The sequence below is a fragment of the Triturus cristatus genome, chromosome 2_2, assembly GCF_964204655.1.
Source record: "Triturus cristatus chromosome 2_2, aTriCri1.1, whole genome shotgun sequence".
Classification (NCBI taxonomy): Eukaryota; Metazoa; Chordata; class Amphibia; order Caudata; family Salamandridae; genus Triturus; species Triturus cristatus.
In genome coordinates this window covers 709,801,276-709,821,524 of record NC_140582.1, presented here as the reverse complement: position 1 = coordinate 709,821,524, position 20,249 = coordinate 709,801,276, and the positions used below count along the sequence as shown (strand labels likewise).

Genomic DNA, 20,249 nt, shown 5'->3' with positions numbered 1-20,249 from the left:
GGACCAAACACTAGATGGCAGGAGTATGCAAAGCATGTGTATCTACTGCTCTACATGCCAAGAATAAATGCTTACTCGGTAAGTAACATAATCCTTACTCTGTAGTTTGACCGTCTCTTTCTGAAAACTTGTATGGGATAGTTATTTAAACATTCTAGAAGCCCTGAGGCGCTCCTGCTAAGACGAAACACGTGATGGCGGTTTCCAGATTGGGCTGTGTTTGAACTGACAAGATTACATTAAGGCACCAATTATGCTCACATGCTGTTTATACTTTATGGCTCTGATAAATATCTATGTATCATTAAAAAAATGTCATTGAAAATATTTATAAATTGAAACGTTTTCGAAAATTGTTCTGCTTTTCAGTACTCTAGACTTGTATGCAATGTTTTGAAGGCTTTTTTGCCTTCTGGCAATTTCCATTTCCTCACTTCTTGCAACAGAAGTGATGGGCATTGTAGTACTCTTTGATATTTAGAATTGACCACATTTTGGGGGGTTTAGTTGCTAGATGTACTGTCCCTCTGCTGCAAATTGTAATAGTTAATGATCTAATATATATTTGGGTTCATTGTTCCCAAACTTTGGATACGCTTGAGAAATAAGATGAATATAAATGACAAGCAATTCCCAAATAGCGTGTTTCTTCTGGCACTTTCCTAAGGTAGGGTGACTGATGTCATAACAATGGTCTTTTATTTACTTGGAGACTAGAGAGAACAGTTGGATAGTGACCTGCCCAAAGAGCTAGCCTGAGAACAGATACCATGGCGTCAACTGTGGAGATAACATCAAGAGTATGCCCATCTTTTGTGTACATAAAACGAATTGAGCAATACATTTGCACTTATATGTATTTCTTAGTACATGCCACATTTTTTCCATTATTCAGGAAGCAGTATGGAAGCATCTCCTACTAAATGGATTCTCCATTGCTTTTACTCGAGTTAGGCATGGGCCGCTTAATTCAATTCAAGAAATTTCCTACCGTAAAACATGAACAGAAAATGGAGGCTGCCCCCTTTACGAATAAAGTTATGGCATCTATACATCGAAAGTTACTAATACTGTTCTGTGCTTCCTGCATGATTAGGTTCCTTAAAGAATCCTGAAATTCCCTTTTGAGCATGAATACCTTCTTTGATTTTGTATTCTTCACGTGATAATTTTGTTTTTTTCTCAATTGTAGATATTCATCACAGGCAAGGTCTTGCCACACATTGCCAAATTAAATTTACGCGAGTGCCTTTTGCAGCTTAAAAGAGAACTCCAGCCTCAGATTGTATTATTATAGGAAGTACCTACCTGAATGAGGGCTAATTATTCATTTTTTTTAATCCGCTGAAGTTTAGAGTATGGCTTAAAATCAGTTAATGAGAATGGTGTTCCCTAATCAAATTACCTATTTAATAAGTGGCTCAAGCACTCTACCAGCTGCTGTCTTAAAACCTTTTATTGAATATTTTTACCTGAAGAAAGTTTACGGTTTTGTTTCTCAGGGATGGGGTGGGCTTTTTAAACAGTGTTGTGTAATAATAAAGATAAACGGTGAAAGTTTCAAACTGAAAAGTCAAGCAACTGGTATTTTAAACAATTTATATAATTAGAATATACCCTATATTATTTTTTCTTTTAATTATTTTCATAAATATGTAAAAAAAAAAAAATGTAAAGACTAATATAATGAATATAAATTGATGTGTTTTTGCACCTAACATTAATATTGCTCTTCACTATTGAGTATGAAAGCACACATTCATGTTTTGTCAATACTATAGGTTTTAAAAATTAACTATGATTTTCTTATTCTTCCCATAGGTAGAAAAGCTTAATATGCCCGTAGAGAGAATGAGAATGCGTCCATGGCTAGAAGAACAAATAAAGGGCAGCACGATACCCGGGCTCAAATGGTTAAACGAGGTAAAGATTGTCTTTCTCTGCAGAGTAGCAGGCCAGGGTGCCCAATTGTTAGTTTACACATGTTGTGATGTTCCTTGACTGATTTGCCTAAGTATTTTTAAGTGAATGATATTAGCACTGAGTTAGTAGATAATGTTGTTCTAGTACAAATGAAAGTGGGAATAAATGTGAAAGAGACTTACAAAAAAAGCAGGTCTTTTGCAGTGAGTTGTTGTGGTCATCGAATAAGCAGTTTTATCTAAGCAGTATTTGAATTTGTCGGTGGTGAAACCTGTTGGGGAATTTAAATTTGTTGCACAATATGGTAATTATTAAAAAACCAACCACAGCAAAGATGAAACACATTATGTAGCAGTATTCTGCTAGGATCAAGCACTGTACAATTTATTGCTAACAAAAGTGAATACTGCAAACTGCTTTGACTGCTGACCACTTATTTTTTTTTTAACTTTATTTTTTATTTTGCAACAATAAAAACATATCATCAACGATACAGCATATGGGTCCATACCTTCGCTTTCGTTGTTGGTACTTGGTACAGGCGGCAGCAGTGGAGATAGACAATCACAACAGTGGTTCATAATCATCCTTGTATATAACACAGTGAGGAACAAGCAGCTGACCACTTTAAATGCCGCTGACACAAATGTTTATTTTACACCAAGTACTAAAAAAAAAAAATTCAAATACAAACCAGTTATTGTAATATGACCTGCTGTCTGTGCACTGAGATTATGCTCTCTTTTGGAGTCCAGTGCTAGGCTTACGTGTTCCTTGCCCCATGGCCATGTACCCCAGGAACCACAGGGTAGACTGGCTGAGCTTCAGCAGGGGCCTTCAGGCTTATTTCTAGCTAGGAGAATGTAGGCAGCATTCTTCTCTGTGTTCTGGAAGCTCCAATGGCAGCAAGGTCCATGCTGGTCTGTGTCTAGGCCGTGTTGGTTGGTTTGTGCCCAGGTGGTGTTAAACAAGGTGGATAGAAGCACCATATCGTATGTTGCTACCCCGGCAACGAACTAGGACCTTTGGCGGGTTGAAGTCCATGCATGTATCAAGTTCAAAATGTCTAGCCAATCAGGCTGGGGCCCAATCAGAAATTTCCTTGCATTCGTAATGGAGGATTTTAATTTGATTAAGGACATGGAAGCGAGGATTAGGCTATTCTTTCTCCTTTAATTTCAACATCAGCCATTTTAAACAAACAACAATCAACACAAAGACTTCATGTTGTTTACCCCTGCTGGACTCCCTCTTTCTTCCTGCGACAAAGCCGATTGTGGAAGTTCCTTATTCCTGTTTCAAGGATTCTGCACCTATGGACGAAAAAGGAGTCATATGATACTGCGAGCAGTGAAACTACCTCGCACAGAATTTACACTAGCACGTGAAGAATCAGTAAAATGCTTTACTTACATTCCAACGTCTGTCTCAAAACCCTGGGGGGTCCAGATTCATCATGTGGGCAGGTTAATCCTCACCTCCGTGTCCTTAATAAAATTGAAACTTTTCGGCTATGAAAGCTAGGAAATTTATCATTCTATGTCAGGGCACGGAGGCGAGGATTAGGAAAGTTCAAAGCTTATCCACCACTAGGGTCCGAATGGAGGAGACTGGTTTGAAGTAAAACCTCTTGAAGGTTGAGTCTGACGACCAGTCTGCTGCATTCAAAATATCCTCCAAGTGAGCTCCTAGCACGAAGGCCTTCGAGACCATTGCACCTCTTACTGAATGCGCTCCGAAGACCTTTGTATTGATGCCTGTCTCTAGCATCACCCAGCGGACCCATCTCGCAATGATTGGGGGTGAGATTGCCCTAAATGGTTTCTTCAGAGCAATGAGTAGCTGTCTCTCCTCATGTGGACGCACGTCTGCCGTCATGGCCTCTTAGGCCTTGATACATTTCACTACACAGATCTTAGGAACCCCTGGTAAGGCCAGGTATGAAATCACCCGCGACTGGCATTTCGTACGATTCGACACGTGGAAGGTGACCCTGTCAGGAGTGAACGACCTTCCTGAGATATCAAGGGCTCTGACATCTGAGACTCGTCTACATGACACCAAGCACAACAACATAGCCAACTTAGAAGATAACGGTTTGTGCAACAGATACTTGTTGCTGGGCCACCCTGATAGCAGATTCAAGACCTTGTTGACATCCTAGAGGACTGGTTATCTTGGTTCCAGTAGAAGGGAAAGCTGGTTGCCACGCAGCAACTTCTTCTGTAATGGGTGTTCACCCACCGGTTGATCTGTCACGGTCGCGTGACCGTCCGAGATAGCGGACCGGAAGGTATTGACCGTCCTGTACGCCAGGCTTTCAGAAGCCAGATGGGCTACAATGTTTACGTCTGTCCCCAAGGGATCTAGACTTTGTCACAGACACCACCCCATCTATCGAGACCAGGCAGACCGGTACTAGTTGACTGTGCCTTCAGCCCGCTGGTTCACTCAGGAGATGAGGGAACAAGGGTATACGGATTGGAGAAACCATGCTTGCGCTCTCCAGGCAGGGGTGATCACCACCAGGTCTGCCCTCTGATGGCAGACTTGTGCCGTTAACCGCATTATCATGGCAAAGGGGGGAAAGGCATAACTTTGTTCCAGCATCCAATCATGAAGGAACGCATCCTTGGACGTCACCCCCGGGTCTGGTCTCCAGCTGAAGTACCAGGGCAGCTGGTGGTTGAGGCGAGACGCAAACAGGTCGATGGAGAACGGCCCCCAAAGATCCTGTAGGACCTGGAACACCGGGGGGGGAAAATCCTCCATAAGCGTGAGTCCAGCAGGTGACTAGACTGCCAGTCTGACACCTGACTGGACACTCCCGGGAGATGTTCCGCCATCACCAAGACCTGATTTGACAGACCGTATTCCCAGAACTCCTTGGCGAGGTCTGCCAGGGCCTTGGAGCGAGTCCCTCCCAGGTGGTTTATGTAGCGGACAGCCGCCATGTTGTCCATTTTTAGGAGGATGCAAGATTTGGCTCTGTCCTTGGTCCAACACCGGACTGCAAATGAACCCGCCATCAGCTCCAGACAGTTGATGTGAAGTGATCGCTCCGCGGTAAACCAACCTTCACCTGTGGTGAACTCTCCACAACGTACCCTCCAACCTGAACCGCTGGCGTCCAACTCTATCACCAGGTCCGGTTGGGAACCGAAAATTGCAGGCCATTCGATGCCTCCCTGTGGGAGAGCCACCAATGGAGCTTGTCCTTTGCTTCCTCCGAAAGAGGGACCTGCTGGGCGTGTAAGTTAAACCCCTGCGCAGGTGAGAAGCTCGGAGTCTCTGAAGGGCCCGAAAAGGAAGGGGACCCGGGAATATGGCCTGGATCGAGGCTGACAGCAGGACGACTACTCTGGCAGTTCTGCGCAAAGAGGTCTAAGGTTTCCGTAAAACCTGCCATATCTCGTGACAGATTTTTGCCATTTTCCTGGATGGGAGGCTCGGGGTTGCCTCCACAGAGCTGATCACAAAACCTAGAAAGATGATCGAACGAGAGGGCAGAAGACAGGACTTCGCCTGGTTGATCACGAATCCCAGCAATTGGAGGAGATTCACTGCCGAGAAGGGAGAGCCATAAAACTCCATGTGGAATCCCTGCATTGTTTGGAGCACCATAGCGTCTGCCGTAAAGGCCCGCCAGTTGTCTAGGAATTGCACCAGCCTGCCCCCCAAGTACTGACATGAGATAAGAAAAGAACTCACCGTGGGAGGGGGGAGCACCACCGCCGTGGGGTCCATTGCGCTGACCTGTGTCGGGACCGACCCCTGGTGGGGTAGAAGCCTCCAAAGCCCAAGGAATCCTGCCACTGCCCGCTCTGTGACTACTGGCCTCTGCCGGAGGCAGTCTGTGAAGAACGGCCAGCCGAGTGCCCCCTACCATGGCCGGCCCTGCTAAAAACCAGGGCGTTGAAAATGTGTTTCACTGTGGACTGGGCCTTGTCCAAGGAGGTTAAAGTGGAGATAAACCTGCTGATCTCTTTCACAAATGGGTCACCGAAGAGCCTGCCCTGAACTACCTGGCCTGCTTCTGACGTGGCCAGCTCTCCTAGCTAAGGGTCAAGTTTGACGAGCAGCAACCTGCGCATCTCCGTGGAGATAGCGGAATTTGCATTACCTAGGAAAATGATGGCTCTTTGAGCCTAACTCGAGAGGACATCTGGCGGGATCAGGGCCCCCGACGCCATATCAAAGATCTTTACCAGGACATGTTGATGCCCTTCTTTGGATCCTTATTGTACTTGGTCAGGAAAGTCACCATCTTGGCGTCAATTTCTGGGGTAACTGCACTTTTCCATTGAGGAAGGGGCGAGGACATTCCGCAGTAAGGCGGGAGAGGACCTCCTGATCTAGCGGTTTTAGTAGTCAGCCCGCCACATATTTGGCTTCTTTCTCACATGGGACCCACCCCGAAGACCGGGGGTGTGGGATCCAAGAGATCTGATTGGGCATCACCTGGAGGGTCCGAAGCCTGGTGTGGGACTGGGGGCAAGGTAGGAGAGGGGCACCAGGATCGGTTGTGGTCTGAATCTCCATCCGACCCGGCCCTCATCAGAGGCTTGGGGGGATGTAGCGAAGCCCTGATCGCTTTAGGGTGGTCCTGCTGGCACGGAAGGGGTTTTAGTATCCAAGATTGCCTGTTTTAATCTATCAAAAGTGTCCAAGTCCACCCCTTCTGGGTGTGAGCGCTTGCGCGGGTTCTCAGAGGAAGGAACGGTGGCCTGCACTGGGAGTTTAGGGGCCGAGGGCGCGGGTAGCTCTGAGAGGGGTTGCAAGCACCTCTGTGCCAGATCCAACAATCTCTTCTCCAAAGGGGCCACCACCTCTACAACTGCCCACCACCTCTACAACTGCCCTGACAATGGAGGCATCCACCGCTTCACAAAAATCATCCATGACCGGGTAGTATTGAGTCTCCTCCTCCTCGTAGTATTAGTCAAAATCCTACATATTATAGGAATCTGGAGGAGTTGAGGGCTAGGGGTAGGTATCGGGTAAGTATGATGCTGGCCACCCACCATGTAAGAGGGCTAGTGTGGGCGGGCTGGAACCTGAAGAAGGAACAGAGAAAAAGAGGGGGCGTTGTAGCAGAAAAACCCCACACATGTACTTGCTCTTAGAGGGGTGTGGGGAGATGGGAGGGCTAAGTCCCTGCCAATCGTAATGCAAATGGTCAGCAGTAATTCGTACGGGCGGGTGATCAGGTGGAGCCTGGTCCGGTCTCCTAAACAATTCATGCTGTAGAAGCCTGTCTAGGGTGTAAGTGCTCCAGGTTGGCCAGGTAAATCAGCACGATTCAGCAAGCGCTACGGAGGTGCTTAGCAATGGCCAACTGTTGCGCTCTCCGTCCCGCGTTGTCGGAAAGGCGAAGGTCCTGGAGGCTGTGGGGAGGCGCACTCTCGTCCCCTCACTGAGGAAAAACGCTCGCAGCCGCGTAGGAGAGACCAACCATTTCCGCGGGCGCAGGGGAAGCGGAAGCGGAAGCCTCGTTAGTAGGCCTGGGCTAAAATTCCGTTCCGGTCGCGGAAATTGCGATAATTTGACATTTTTGCGTTCCGCGGAGAGCGCGAAAATGTCAAAATTTCCGCTATCCGCATTTTACCGGAAATGTTTTGCTTGCTCGCGCTGTAAAATAATACATTCTCGCTTGCGCGCGATCGCCTTACCTGAATCCCCGCGTTCGCCGACAAGTTTTCCCGATCCGGTCGCGTTCTCCATGAGATTTTGGATTGTTGGTAGCCATTTGCGCTGTCTCGCAACAGTTCGCGCCCGAAGTGACGTCATTCGTCGCGCGATCACGTCTTTCTTCTCGCGCTCATGCACCGCGAGACAAGTGAAAACAAGATGGCCGTGCCCGCGAGCAACCACATGGTTAAGTTGGCGAGCCGCGACCATGCAGAAAATACCGCGAACGGGCGGGAAAAAAACTTCTGCATCTTCGCGATATTTCCGCTTGTTTGCGGAGATTTTTAACATTTTCGCGATAATTTGCGAAAGTGAATTTCGCAAATTCCACCCACCCCTACTCGTTAGTGCATAGAAAATCAGACAATTAGAGCACATAGCCCAACGAGTCAGTAAAATTCCAGAAAGTAGAATCAAAACAACACTGAGGAAAAAAAGCAAAGAAAGAGGGAGTCCAGCAGGGCTCAAAAACAGTTACGGAGCCAGGAGACGCTTGCTTGGATGAGAGACGTTATTATAAACTTGATGTTTTTTTCTCAGGCTTCATGGGAGATTAAGTCTTTGTGTTGATTGTTGTTTGTTTAAAATGGCTGCTGTTGAAATTAAAGGAGAAAGAATAGCCTAATCCTCGTCTTCGTTTCCTGACATAGAAAACCCTTCTCACAGTGGTTTCTGGGGAAGCTTTTTCCAGGATATACTGTAGTATTCCTACTTACAGAATGCGTGGGACACCTTCCAGAGGACTTTTCTAGTGGAAAACCGTATGTTTTCATCTCTGTCTGACTGAAGAGCAAAGATCAGGAGAAGACTTCGGGCCTGGGCTGTCACTGTTTTGTCTGTCGGCAACATCCATCCACCATTGCACTTACCATTCTTACAAATTAACTTTTTGTGAATAGCGCAGGGTAAACCTTATGACTGGTGCACCACTAGTATTCACAAAGTTTTTCCTGTATACATGTTAAGAGGTCAGTATTACACAATCTTAATCACAATGTTTATCCACATCGCAAACCCAAAACAAGCATTGACAAAGCCAATAGACCAGTCCTTTGCAGGATAGTGGTGTTTTACGTTTTTGGGTATTCCAAGTATATGCCACAAAATAAAAATAAGTGAAAACGAAAGATAGCATGCTCCTGCTTAAGAGTGGCAGTAATATGCCCCCATATACATTTTAAATTAAAAAATAACCATCACAAATATTTTTTGTAAACAGTAGTGTTGATTCCCACCAAGCGGGTGTTCATAGAACATGCATAGAAACCATTTTTTAAATGTTAATGCACATCACATGATAATGTAACTCTTATTGGTGAAAGAAAGGTAACTATTTGCTGTGATTTTTTTGTATCTTAAACACATAGGTTGGACGCACATGTTTTTACTAGAAGAAAGGAAAGTATAAAGAAATAGGACCAAACATTGTAAAAGTAAAGTATTAGCTTAGTAGCCCGCTTAGTGATGTCTTTTAGGCTGATGTGGAAATGAGTTACAGTAAAAGGCGGTTACTCACATTGCGATGAGTCAGTGGGTCAGTGAGCTTACCTGTCACACCATGATGTATGATTTGGTGGACTGAGGCAAAATGTGAGCGATGAGTGGCGGTAGGACAGACAGAAGAATGAAGAGGGCAGATCCAAAGCTCTTATATCTACGTTTGTATTTTTATTGGGTTTTTTTTCCATGAGGCTATCGGGCAGCTAAAGCCATCTGTATGCCAGCCCTCAACATATACATTGGTAGGGCCACATTTGCTTGTTTACTCCTAACATCTGGGCTTTTTATATACACTGTGATCAATAGGCAGCTTTCCAGATGCAGCCTATGCACCCTAAAGACCAACACAAGCCGCCTCTAGACAGGGCTTGTGCATAAGTAGACAATGAAAGCTGTCCCTTTGACACCACATGGTAGGAAGACTTATAGATGGACTGGAAACTGTTGCCAACGAGCAAAAAGTCAAGGGAAACATGGTGTGGATGGTATAATTGTTGTGGACCTAAAATGTGCATAGTCACGCACAGACAGAATTCTTACTCTCAGATATATTAGGAAACAATAGATCAGTTTATAGTTTTGTTGAGGTTATTTTTGCGATGTGATTTTGAAGAACAAAATGAATCTCTTTATTAGCTATAATATGATTGTGCAATCTTTGAATATAAAAATGCATGTGAAATTGCGGGACAGCAAACCTTCCCCACAGGAGGCCATCGTGAAAGAGGTGGACTCTGATAAATGGATGGCTGAAAGTTAGCGGAAAAAGTAGATAAGGAAGTGATTTGGAGAATGGTGAAATGAAGCTAGGGATAAAGAGTAGTTGCAAGCTTCGTTATCGGGGTAGTCATGGGATTAGATTTGATTCTATTTGAAATTGAAGTCCCCTTGGAAAATATTTAGCAGGTGGTCTATGTTGGTTTTGTTTACAGGCCTCTCTCGTTCAAAATGGTAAGACCCGTATGGGTGAGGGCTGGTGAAATCCAAACGAAATACCTAAAGAAATGGTGACCACAAATGCTCGCTGCATCCATCATACTGATGATCCTAGTCAAACAGAAAATTCTACTGAAGACCAGGGTGTGACAGTAGCTTTACCCGACAGGACTTCAATGCCGTACATATACAATAAAATGCTACACTATTCTGTAAACATTTGTCTTCTCACATGTGTAGTGTTCACTCCAGCATTGCATCATGCTCTCATCTCTTCCAGTTCAACCTTTTCTTGATTGTCAGATACCGTTCGTTTTCAGGATGAGTGGGGATCAGGACTTCCTGTCCTGGTCAATTAAATCTTCAACACACCCAAGTGTCCAAACAGCTCAACTTTTATTTGCCTCCTGCCAGTAAACCAGTGGGACAACCATACAAAATGGAGATTAAAAAAGTCATGTTAACTCTTGCAGACTTTCAAAACCGCTAACCTTTCATCTTCAGATGACCTGTAATGGGGCCGAAAGCAGTTAAGAACTCTTAGTCCTTTTGATCTATCCTGCAGGACCCCACCTGGCTCAGTTTATACTCCCAGGTGTTCCTCAATACATTTCTTGTTCACGCACAATACATTCCTTATAAAGCACCTTCTACAATGATCCATTAGATAGCTAGAATTGGATTTATGAAACTCCGTTATACCGCTACAGAAAAGAAATCGAATCTTGCAGACCTAGATAACTGCAATTAGTTTACATTCCCTAACGAACGGTAACTACAAATTAACTCCCTACTTGATTTGGCTTCTATTTATACACCACATCTTTCATTACCGTGTAGTGCCTCTGAGGGAACTGATGTAAACACAATGTCGTCTAAATCAATTTGTTTGGGCCCTTGAGTTGGAGATGCACTTGGTTGGAATTGTGCAGCTTTTAGAAGTATAATCTGGATTTGATCCCAAAGGTGTGCTTAGTGGTACGTGACTTTTCCTAATTATTGGTAAACGGGCAGATGGACACTCAAAGGTTTGTGACATAGATCGGATGACAGGAACACCACTGAGACAATAAAGAGTGGGTTATTGCAGGCAAGAAGCACAAATGATAGTGTAACACTGGGCCCTTTTGCTCTGCGACTGCAGAACAATTTATGGCCGTACTAGGAATAAAATGTCGTACGTCACAGCAATTTGCCCTTAATGTTACATTCGCATCATTGGAATATTAATAATATCTATAGTTTACTGAGATTTAAATAACTATCAATAGGCTAATAAATGTCACTCCTTGTACATAATTGATGAATAGTTTGGTTTTTGGAAGGTCATGTGGCAGAAAGCCTATTGTGTACTGACAGCGCTGTGCAGTTCATGTCATTGGAGTGTTAGCCACTCCGCATTATTTGTCAGGTCTGGGTTTGTAATTCACTGTCTCTGTTTTACATCTCTGACTGTTCTGTTCACTGGAGCAGGATTCCACAGCCTTTCATTGCCCGACCTATCACAGTAGTCATCATATGCCCGGATACACTCCTCACAGTTGTCATCATACTCCCAGACACCCTCCTCACAGTAGTCATCCTATGGCGGGGCGCACTCCTCACAGTAGTCACCGTATGCCCAGACGCACTCCTCACAGTAGTCATCATATGCCTGGACACGCTCCTCACAGTAGTCATCATATGCCTGTACACACTCCTCACAGTAGTCATCATATGCCAGTACACACTCCTCACAGTAGTCGTCATATGCCCAGACGCACTCCTCACAGTAGTAGTCATATGCCCAGACACACTGCTCACAGTGGTCGTCATATGTCCAGAGGCACTCCTCACAGTAGTAGTCATATGCCTGGACACACTCCTCACAGTAGTCGTCAAATGCCCTGATGCAGTCCTCACAGTAGTCCGCAAAATGCCCGGGCACACTCCTCACAGTAGTCTTCATATGTCCAGAGGCACTCCTCACAGTAGTCATCATATGCTCGGACGTGCTCCTCGTAGTAGTCGTCATATGCCCAGACGCACTCCTCACAGTAGTAGTCATATGCCCAGACGCACTCCTCACAGTAGTCGTCCTATGCCCAGACACACTCCTCACAGTAGTAGTCATATGCCTTGATGCACTCCTCCCAGTAGTCATCATATGCCCAGACGCACTCCTTACAGTAGACCTCATATGCCTGTACACGCTCCTCACAGTAGTCATGTGCCCGGACACGCTCCTTACAGTAGTCATCATATGCCTTTACATGCTCCTCACAGTAGTCGTCATATGCCTGTACATGCTCCTCACAGTAGTCGCCATATGCCCGTACACGCTCCTCACAGTAGTCGTCGTATGCCTGTACACACTCCTCACAGTAGTCGTCATATGCCCGTACACGCTCCTCACAGTAGTCGTCATATGCCCGTACACGCTCCTCACAGTAGTCGTCATATGCCCGTACACGCTCCTCACAGTAGTCGTCATATGCCCGTACACGCTCCTCACAGTAGTCGTCATATGTCCGGACACTCTCCTCACAGTTGTCATCATATGCCCATACACTCCCCTCCCAGGAGTCATCTTATGCTGTGACGCGCTCCTCCCAGTAGTCGTCATATGCCCGGACGCGCTCCTCAAAGTAGTCATCATATGCTCGTACACGCTCCTCACAGTAGTCCTCATATGCCCGTACACGCTCCTCACAGTAGTCGTCATAAGCCCGTACAGGCTCCTCACAGTAGTCGTCATATGCCTGTACACGCTCCTCACAGTAGTCGTGTACCTGTACACACTCCTCACAGTAGTCGTCATATGCCCGTACACGCTCCTCACAGTAGTCGTCATATGCCCGTAAACGCTCCTCACAGTAGTCGTCATAAGCCCGTACAGGCTCCTCACAGTAGTCGTCATATGCCTGTACACGCTCCTCACAGTAGTCGTATGCCTGTACACACTCCTCACAGTAGTCGTCATATGCCCGTACACGCTCCTCACAGTAGTCGTCGTATGCCTGTACACACTCCTCACAGTAGTCGTCGTATGCCTGTACACACTCCTCACAGTAGTCGTCGTATGCCCGTGCACGCTCCTCACAGTAGTCGTCATATGCCCGTACAATCCCCTCACAGTAGTCGTCATATGCCCGGACAGTCTCCTTACAGTAGTCTTCATAGGCCCATGACACGCTCCTCACAGTAGTCATCATATGCCCGTACACTACTCCTCCCAGGAGTAGTCATATGCTGTGACGCGCTCCTCCCAGTAGTCGTCATATGCCCGTACACGCTCCTCACAGTAGTCGTCATATGCCCGTACACGCTCCTCACAGTAGTCGTCATATGTCCGGACACTCTCCTCACAGTTGTCATCATATGCCCATACACTCCCCTCCCAGGAGTCATCTTATGCTGTGACGCGCTCCTCCCAGTAGTCGTCATATGCCCGGACGCGCTCCTCAAAGTAGTCGTCATAAGAACGTACACGCTCCTCACAGTAGTCGTCATATGCCTGTACACGCTCCTCACAGTAGTCGTGTACCTGTACACACTCCTCACAGTAGTCGTCATATGCCCGTACACGCTCCTCACAGTAGTCGTCATATGCCCGTAAACGCTCCTCACAGTAGTCATCATAAGCCCGTACAGGCTCCTCACAGTAGTCGTCATATGCCTGTACACGCTCCTCACAGTAGTCGTATGCCTGTACACACTCCTCACAGTAGTCGTCATATGCCCGTACACGCTCCTCACAGTAGTCGTCGTATGCCTGTACACACTCCTCACAGTAGTCGTCGTATGCCTGTACACACTCCTCACAGTAGTCGTCGTATGCCCGTACACGCTCCTCACAGTAGTCGTCATATGCCCGTGCACGCTCTTCACAGTAGTCGTCATATGCCCGTACAATCCCCTCACAGTAGTCGTCATATGCCCGGACAGTCTCCTTACAGTAGTCTTCATAGGCCCATGACACGCTCCTCACAGTAGTCATCATATGCCCGTACACTACTCCTCCCAGGAGTAGTCATATGCTGTGACGCGCTCCTCCCAGTAGTCGTCATATGCCCGTACATGCTCCTCACAGTAGTCGTCATATGCCCGTACACGCTCCTCACAGTAGTCGTCATATGCCCGTACACGCTCCTCACAGTAGTCATCATATGCCAGTAAACGCTCCTCACAGTAGTCGTCAGCAGCAAGACACAACCTATAGCCATGACTCCGGCCACTTGCCTGGTATTGCGTCAGATGCACAGATATTCGCACCACATGCTACATATTTCCTATCATTTTTTTGGGGAACATTTTGTCTTGCCACATTTTCTCAGTAGGGTTTACGTTTATTTGTGTGCACCTGAAACAGTTTACAGGCCTATTCATTTGTGATACCTCATAAATTAGTGAATTGCTGAAAAGGGCCAAGACATTTCATTTCGTAGTTTCACATTTGTGATTGGTAACTAAACCTGAGGCTCCAAGGGACACATTCATTCCCTCGCTGCGGCTTGAATAGGGTCAATTGACTTAGTAGTTAATTTTATGTCATATAAAAACAGGTCTGGTTTGGCTTTGTTGTTGCCTACAATGCTTGTTGGTTGCCTCTGGGTAATAAGTATAGCTCTACAGCTTTCATGCCGTTCCAAGCCTCTGAGGATACTGTTTTCGCTCTAACCCAACGAGAGACGTAGAAAAATTATATTTTAACAACATGAGATGCTTTCTGGTGGTGCTGTTTTACCTCCTCGCAGGTCCTTGTTGATCCGTCAAGACCACAATGATAAACCCCCCTCAAAGCTGTTTTCACTATATGTACTACACTCTACGGGCCTGTCGCCGTTTCACAATCCGGACTGCAAATATTGAGGCAGAGTGGTCCCGGCTGTAGAAAACACCAGTGTGTCTAAAGGTTACGTAATTCGCTGTATGAGTCTGCGTCTGTCCTGCTGCCTTTCTTCTTATCGTGAATGAACATGCATGTGTGGAAAGAATTTGGAAATGTCTAGCACTTTACAGATGAGACCATGCACATGCTCCTGAAAGCAGCATCTGGGGCCTGGATCTTGTTGATAAGCCGCTGTCCTTTCTTTGTGTTCTTTAATTCTAGGAGCAGAAGATTTTTCAGATCCCGTGGATGCATGCTGCTCGGCATGGGTGGGACGTGGAGAAGGACGCCCCTTTATTTCGGAACTGGGCCATTCACACAGGTACTATAACGTTAAGTGACTCTTCGTTCACATCAAATAGTATCTTGTATTTTATTTGGTGAAAGAGTTCTCGATTTCCTTTTGATGCCTTAGGTAAATATCAGCCCGGGGTAGATAAAGCAGACCCCAAGACGTGGAAAGCAAACTTTCGATGCGCAATGAACTCCTTGCCGGACATCGAGGAAGTGAAAGACAAAAGTATCAAGAAAGGGAACAATGCTTACAGGGTGTACCGAATGCTTCCGCTGTCTGAAAGGCCGACGAAGAAAGGTAAGGAATGCATCTGTTCATTGCAACAGACGACTTCACGTCCTCAGGTGTCCGAGAGAAGGGGAGAAGCATCATGCTTTGTTTTAAAATGATCGTTGGCCAAGCATAGAAGGGTTTACTTGAAGAGCCTTTCTGGGAGCCTTCTGCTCTTGCTCCTTTTTACATTTCAGTTTGTGTTGCCCCCACGTAAACCCGAGGGACACACCCAGCCTGGAGGGGTATTTATATTTTTGACTGTTGTAGTAAGTCCTCCACGAGATTATCTTGGCGTGTATTTCTTTATTTGGCATGCTCTCTTAGCCTTTTTTATGTTTGTTTCATTGGAAAAGTGCTGTTTTTTGTGACCACACTATGGGGTTGTTGGCTCCCCTTATGGCACCAGCACAGCGTCCTCATGGCGGGTGGCTGAGACTTACATAGATCACACACAGGAATATTTCAGAAAGTTGCTTCTAACAATACTCGGAGATGGGAAAAAGTGAGCCGGTAAATAAGGATTTCTGCTCCAGCCCTGCAGCATTATACTGGTCTGGTATAGTACGACTGAATGATACGTCAGCCCTAGATTGAATGATCGTTTCGGGTGGTTGGCCTGTGCTTTCTATTTAGTGCATTCCACAAGGAACATGAGAAAGACTGCCAATGTGTATTTTTTCTCAACACGAACACTTGATGAACCGGGAATAAAGGAGAGCCCTCCACTCTGAGCTCACACCCAGGAATGTGAGTGTAGCCATAGCCTGAAATGAATAGGTCACACACCCCACTCCGAGCCTCTGTTCTCAAACTCTTGGTTGTAGTTTTGCAATGATAGCAGACTTTTTAATAATACAACAATAATACAGGTCCTTTGACAAAAGTGTCTACCATGCAATGTTTTGCTGTGTACTATACAGTTTAAGTTCACTACTTATACTGCCAACTTCATCTGTTGACTTATTTTCTTTTATGGTACATCGTAACTCTGCTAATGCTGTCCATACAGCAGAGGAGCCCTATTCCCAGCTTGCATATTTTGTAGCCCAAAATATTGCTCTATTATAGAATTTTCGTTCTAGGACTCCTGGGTGCAACTCACACAGTCATACAACTATTACCAAACACTTACCTTAACCAAGAGCCAGACCTGTTGCATTCAGTGGACAATTGATTATGCTACCATGGTTGCATTTAGTGCACATGCTCCTGCCTTCTGTGTGCTGCTAGTAACATAGGGTTTGCACCTTGCTAAAAATAAGTGCAAAATGGACTAGTTCCCCTCCCATTATGCCTCATTATTAGTAGAAAACATTAATGTTGGTGCAAAACATTTGGCAGCAATCTGCTATAGTTGTACTGATATCACCACTTTGTTGCTGTTTCATTTCATCATTTGTAGAGGCTGCCGATGCCTTTTGAATTTCCGATTTAGCAAACATCATGCAATGCAGGTCAGGCCTGCACTCTGAGTCCTGACCAAATCATGGAGAAATAACTTGATGTAGTGGAAAACAAAACAACAAATTCTCTCTGTATAAGATGCCTCTATTAGATAAAGAATTTAACGTTGATGATTCATTGTACTTTTGAAATGTAAAATAGTCTGCAGTTCATTGCAGTAGAAGCACTCCATGATACACCAAACAGTCAACAACACGAGGTGAGGGGGAAATATTGTTCTGAGTGACTCCAAAGCCCATTCTGTGTCTGTTTTGAATAATGTGTAACAATAACTTATGCAGACAACTGCACTCTGAGGCCAGACCTAAAAATATGCCGGTCGTGTTTGGTGCTGCCCCACATTACAGGGGCCGAAAGAAGGGACACAGATTGTGGTTGTTTTCTGCCATAATGGCACACTGGAAGTTAAAACTCAGCAGCACTTACATGCATCAAAATCAAAGCACTGTCATTCCTTACAAATATAAAGTGACATCAGTAGTAAACAGTTTCAGAGTTACTGACTCCTTGAGCATTCCAAGTGAAATAATTACAATAGAGATTTTCAACTTAGCAAATCTACTGTGTCATTATTTAGCATTGCAATACAGGGTGTAGGTGGACTATCTCTGCATTGGTGGTGTTTCAATTTGCTGTGGGACTAAACTGAATTAATGAAAAATGACATATTTGCTAATATGGAAAAATGTTTTGGCATATGGTTGAATAGAATCCTTATTTTCTCATTATAGCCAAGAAACTAAAGATGGAGGGTAAGGAGGAGAAGGTGGAGGAAAAAGTGGAACCAGTACTCCATATTAAGGTAAGCAAGGGCCATTTAAAATAAACATTTCAATAAGTAAGCAGATGGAATTGGGTACAGACAGCACACGTTTGACCTTCAGTAACTTCATCCATTCCTACTAACAGCAGACCTATTGGAAGTTTTACTTTTCACGCTCTCTGATTATCTGTTACTTTCCCTCTCTCCGATAGATATTGATCAAATGCGTATTAAGTGAGAATTTGGGGGAAACTAGAATGTAGAAAGCTTAATTTTCACATCCTCAGCCACGCTTCAAATACATACAACATACCACCTACTGCCACGATGGCTCGCAATGGACATGGCCACCACTGGCCACACCCTCTTTAGTTTAATTAAAGATTCCTCTTTGCCAAATACATTTTTGTTACCACCAGAAAGGGCATCTTTCAGTTTGCCACAGTCTCTTCCTGTTTTTCATGCTGTCTTTTGGATTCCAGCAAGTGTCCACTATCACAAGGAGATTCCAGCTGGGCAGGCCTGCAGGGGAAGAGGTTAAAAAGCCAAGAATCTTTGCACTGCATAATATTAATGAACCCTCTCTCACGCCAACTCATGGAAGAGAATACTTCCTTTAAGCCTCCATTATCAGCGGACAAAAGATGGTCCTGTGTGCTGGGCTAATCTGCTTCAAGTGTGATGCATACCTTCGGCAACTTGTCAGCATCTCCGTCCTTTATCACATGTGAATTGATGTCTGTTTGGGAGAAGTCTTTGTAGTTCAGCTCTTTAGCTTGTGATCTGGCCCTTACCAGGGTAGATTTTGAATAACCTCCCAAACATGCTTAGGGTGTTTCTTCTCCACATGTGTCTTTGGAGAGACGCTCGCCTTACCATACTTGTGGAACACGTCTTCCTCAAAGCATGGCTAGATCAGCTGCGCTATATGCCTTTTATGTTAAATGTTTTGGCGCAGTTTAGAGTGATGTCCAGCCCCACACCACACCACAGCCTGTGCTTACAAACCAGTAGTGTTTTATCCGCATTAATTGCTGTTTTTGTCATTGTTACATTTGTCCATTAAAAATGACACCCACACACAGGACTATTATGAATATGTGAACTGCTAGTGTTAGGTGCTAGTGTTAGGTTGAAGTTCATTGGGCGCTGTATCAACTAAATTTTTGACCAAATGTGCTTTCCTTCAGGTACTAAAAATGAAAACATTTCTCGGCGATTAAAACACACCTTAAGCAATTAGCATCTTTCACAATCTGGATATGGTAGTCGAAGTTTTTTGGCAGCTCAATTAAAAGTATGTCCTAAGTGTTTGCTGCTGTTAATTTCTTACACATACACATAACACATACACTTAAAATCTAGGTTAACTTGTGACCTGCAGTGTCAGACTATATACCATGATTGGTAATATTTAGTTAAAACACACGGATCAACAGGAAGGGGTTAGGGTAGTTAGAAATGATGCCTTGGATGACTTTTTGGTCATGGGTAGGTTTGGCATGTTTTATAATATGTCCATACAATTTTTTTGGGAGCGTTATGTTTACAGATGCCCAACATGAAACATGCTTTTCTGGTAAATGGATTTTGGACAAATGCATTGATTTCATTATTAATTAGATTTAAAAATGTCTGCATTGAGCCAGTTGAAAAGGAAACATAATATCACTGAAACAGTTTGTTCCGTCCCCTTTCAAAGATAAGGACACATCCTCATGTCTTTTTCCACACACCTACCAGGTATTATTCGAGCCTCAATCAAGGGACAGTCCCTTGCATGTCCTGCAACGAATGGCGGTTTAGTGACTTGAGCATTTCAGAAAGCATAATAATTGAATGGATCCTTGTTAATGACTGTTCTTCCAGAAGGACATAAGACCGATGCACAGCACCACATTATAAAATACCTGGAAGTGGACAAATCCAAGATCTTGTGACTGGCTCCCAAGCCTGCAGACACCCTTAGTCAAATCACATAAGGCAAGAAATCTGGTAAGCATATAGGCCCTAATTAAAAGCAGGTGCTAGATGTGTCGATCTACAGCTATCTGTGGCTGGGAACATCCTCTCTTCCTTCACACCAACTGCTGCTGGAGGGGACAAAGGCCCTTTTCTATAAGCAGCTGGATTCTGATGGGGGCATGTGGGATACAGAAAATAGTTATCAAAAGACTACAAAGACTGTACGATTTGGCCAGTAGAATGTGATTAAGTTTTCAGAGCTGTGACCCTCTGAAACCAGCTTTGAAAGCAATGCTACCAACGAAGTCAAGTATGCAATTTAAAACTTGTTCCATTAAGCCTACTAGACCAATGCTGTGGATATATGCTAAGTAATTAGTCTCCTACACGGAAGATATGCTCGACTAACACACTCTAGAGCCACACATAGGCCTTCAAGTCACAGAAGCATGGAATTGGGGCCTCCGGTCTCTACAATGCTGTGATTCCTAACATGAGGGCAGAAGCTATCACCTTCACTTCCTAAAACTCTTGTAGGCTGTAGTATTCAGGCTGGGGTTCATCTGAAA

At 44.9% G+C, this 20,249-nt stretch overlaps 1 protein-coding gene across 2 annotated transcripts in view; it reads left to right on the top strand.

Moving 5' to 3' along the window:
• Nucleotides 1–20,249, top strand: part of IRF2 (interferon regulatory factor 2) — a 348,737-nt gene that overhangs the window by 123,765 nt on the left and 204,723 nt on the right. For both annotated transcript variants that reach the window (XM_085641901.1, XM_085641900.1), the window contains exons 2-5: nt 1,822–1,923; nt 15,143–15,242; nt 15,336–15,512; nt 17,684–17,754. In XM_085641901.1, the coding sequence (XP_085498027.1) occupies nt 1,837–1,923; nt 15,143–15,242; nt 15,336–15,512; nt 17,684–17,754 (435 nt within the window). In that variant the 5' untranslated portion in view covers nt 1,822–1,836. The remainder of the gene's footprint in view (nt 1–1,821; nt 1,924–15,142; nt 15,243–15,335; nt 15,513–17,683; nt 17,755–20,249) is intronic.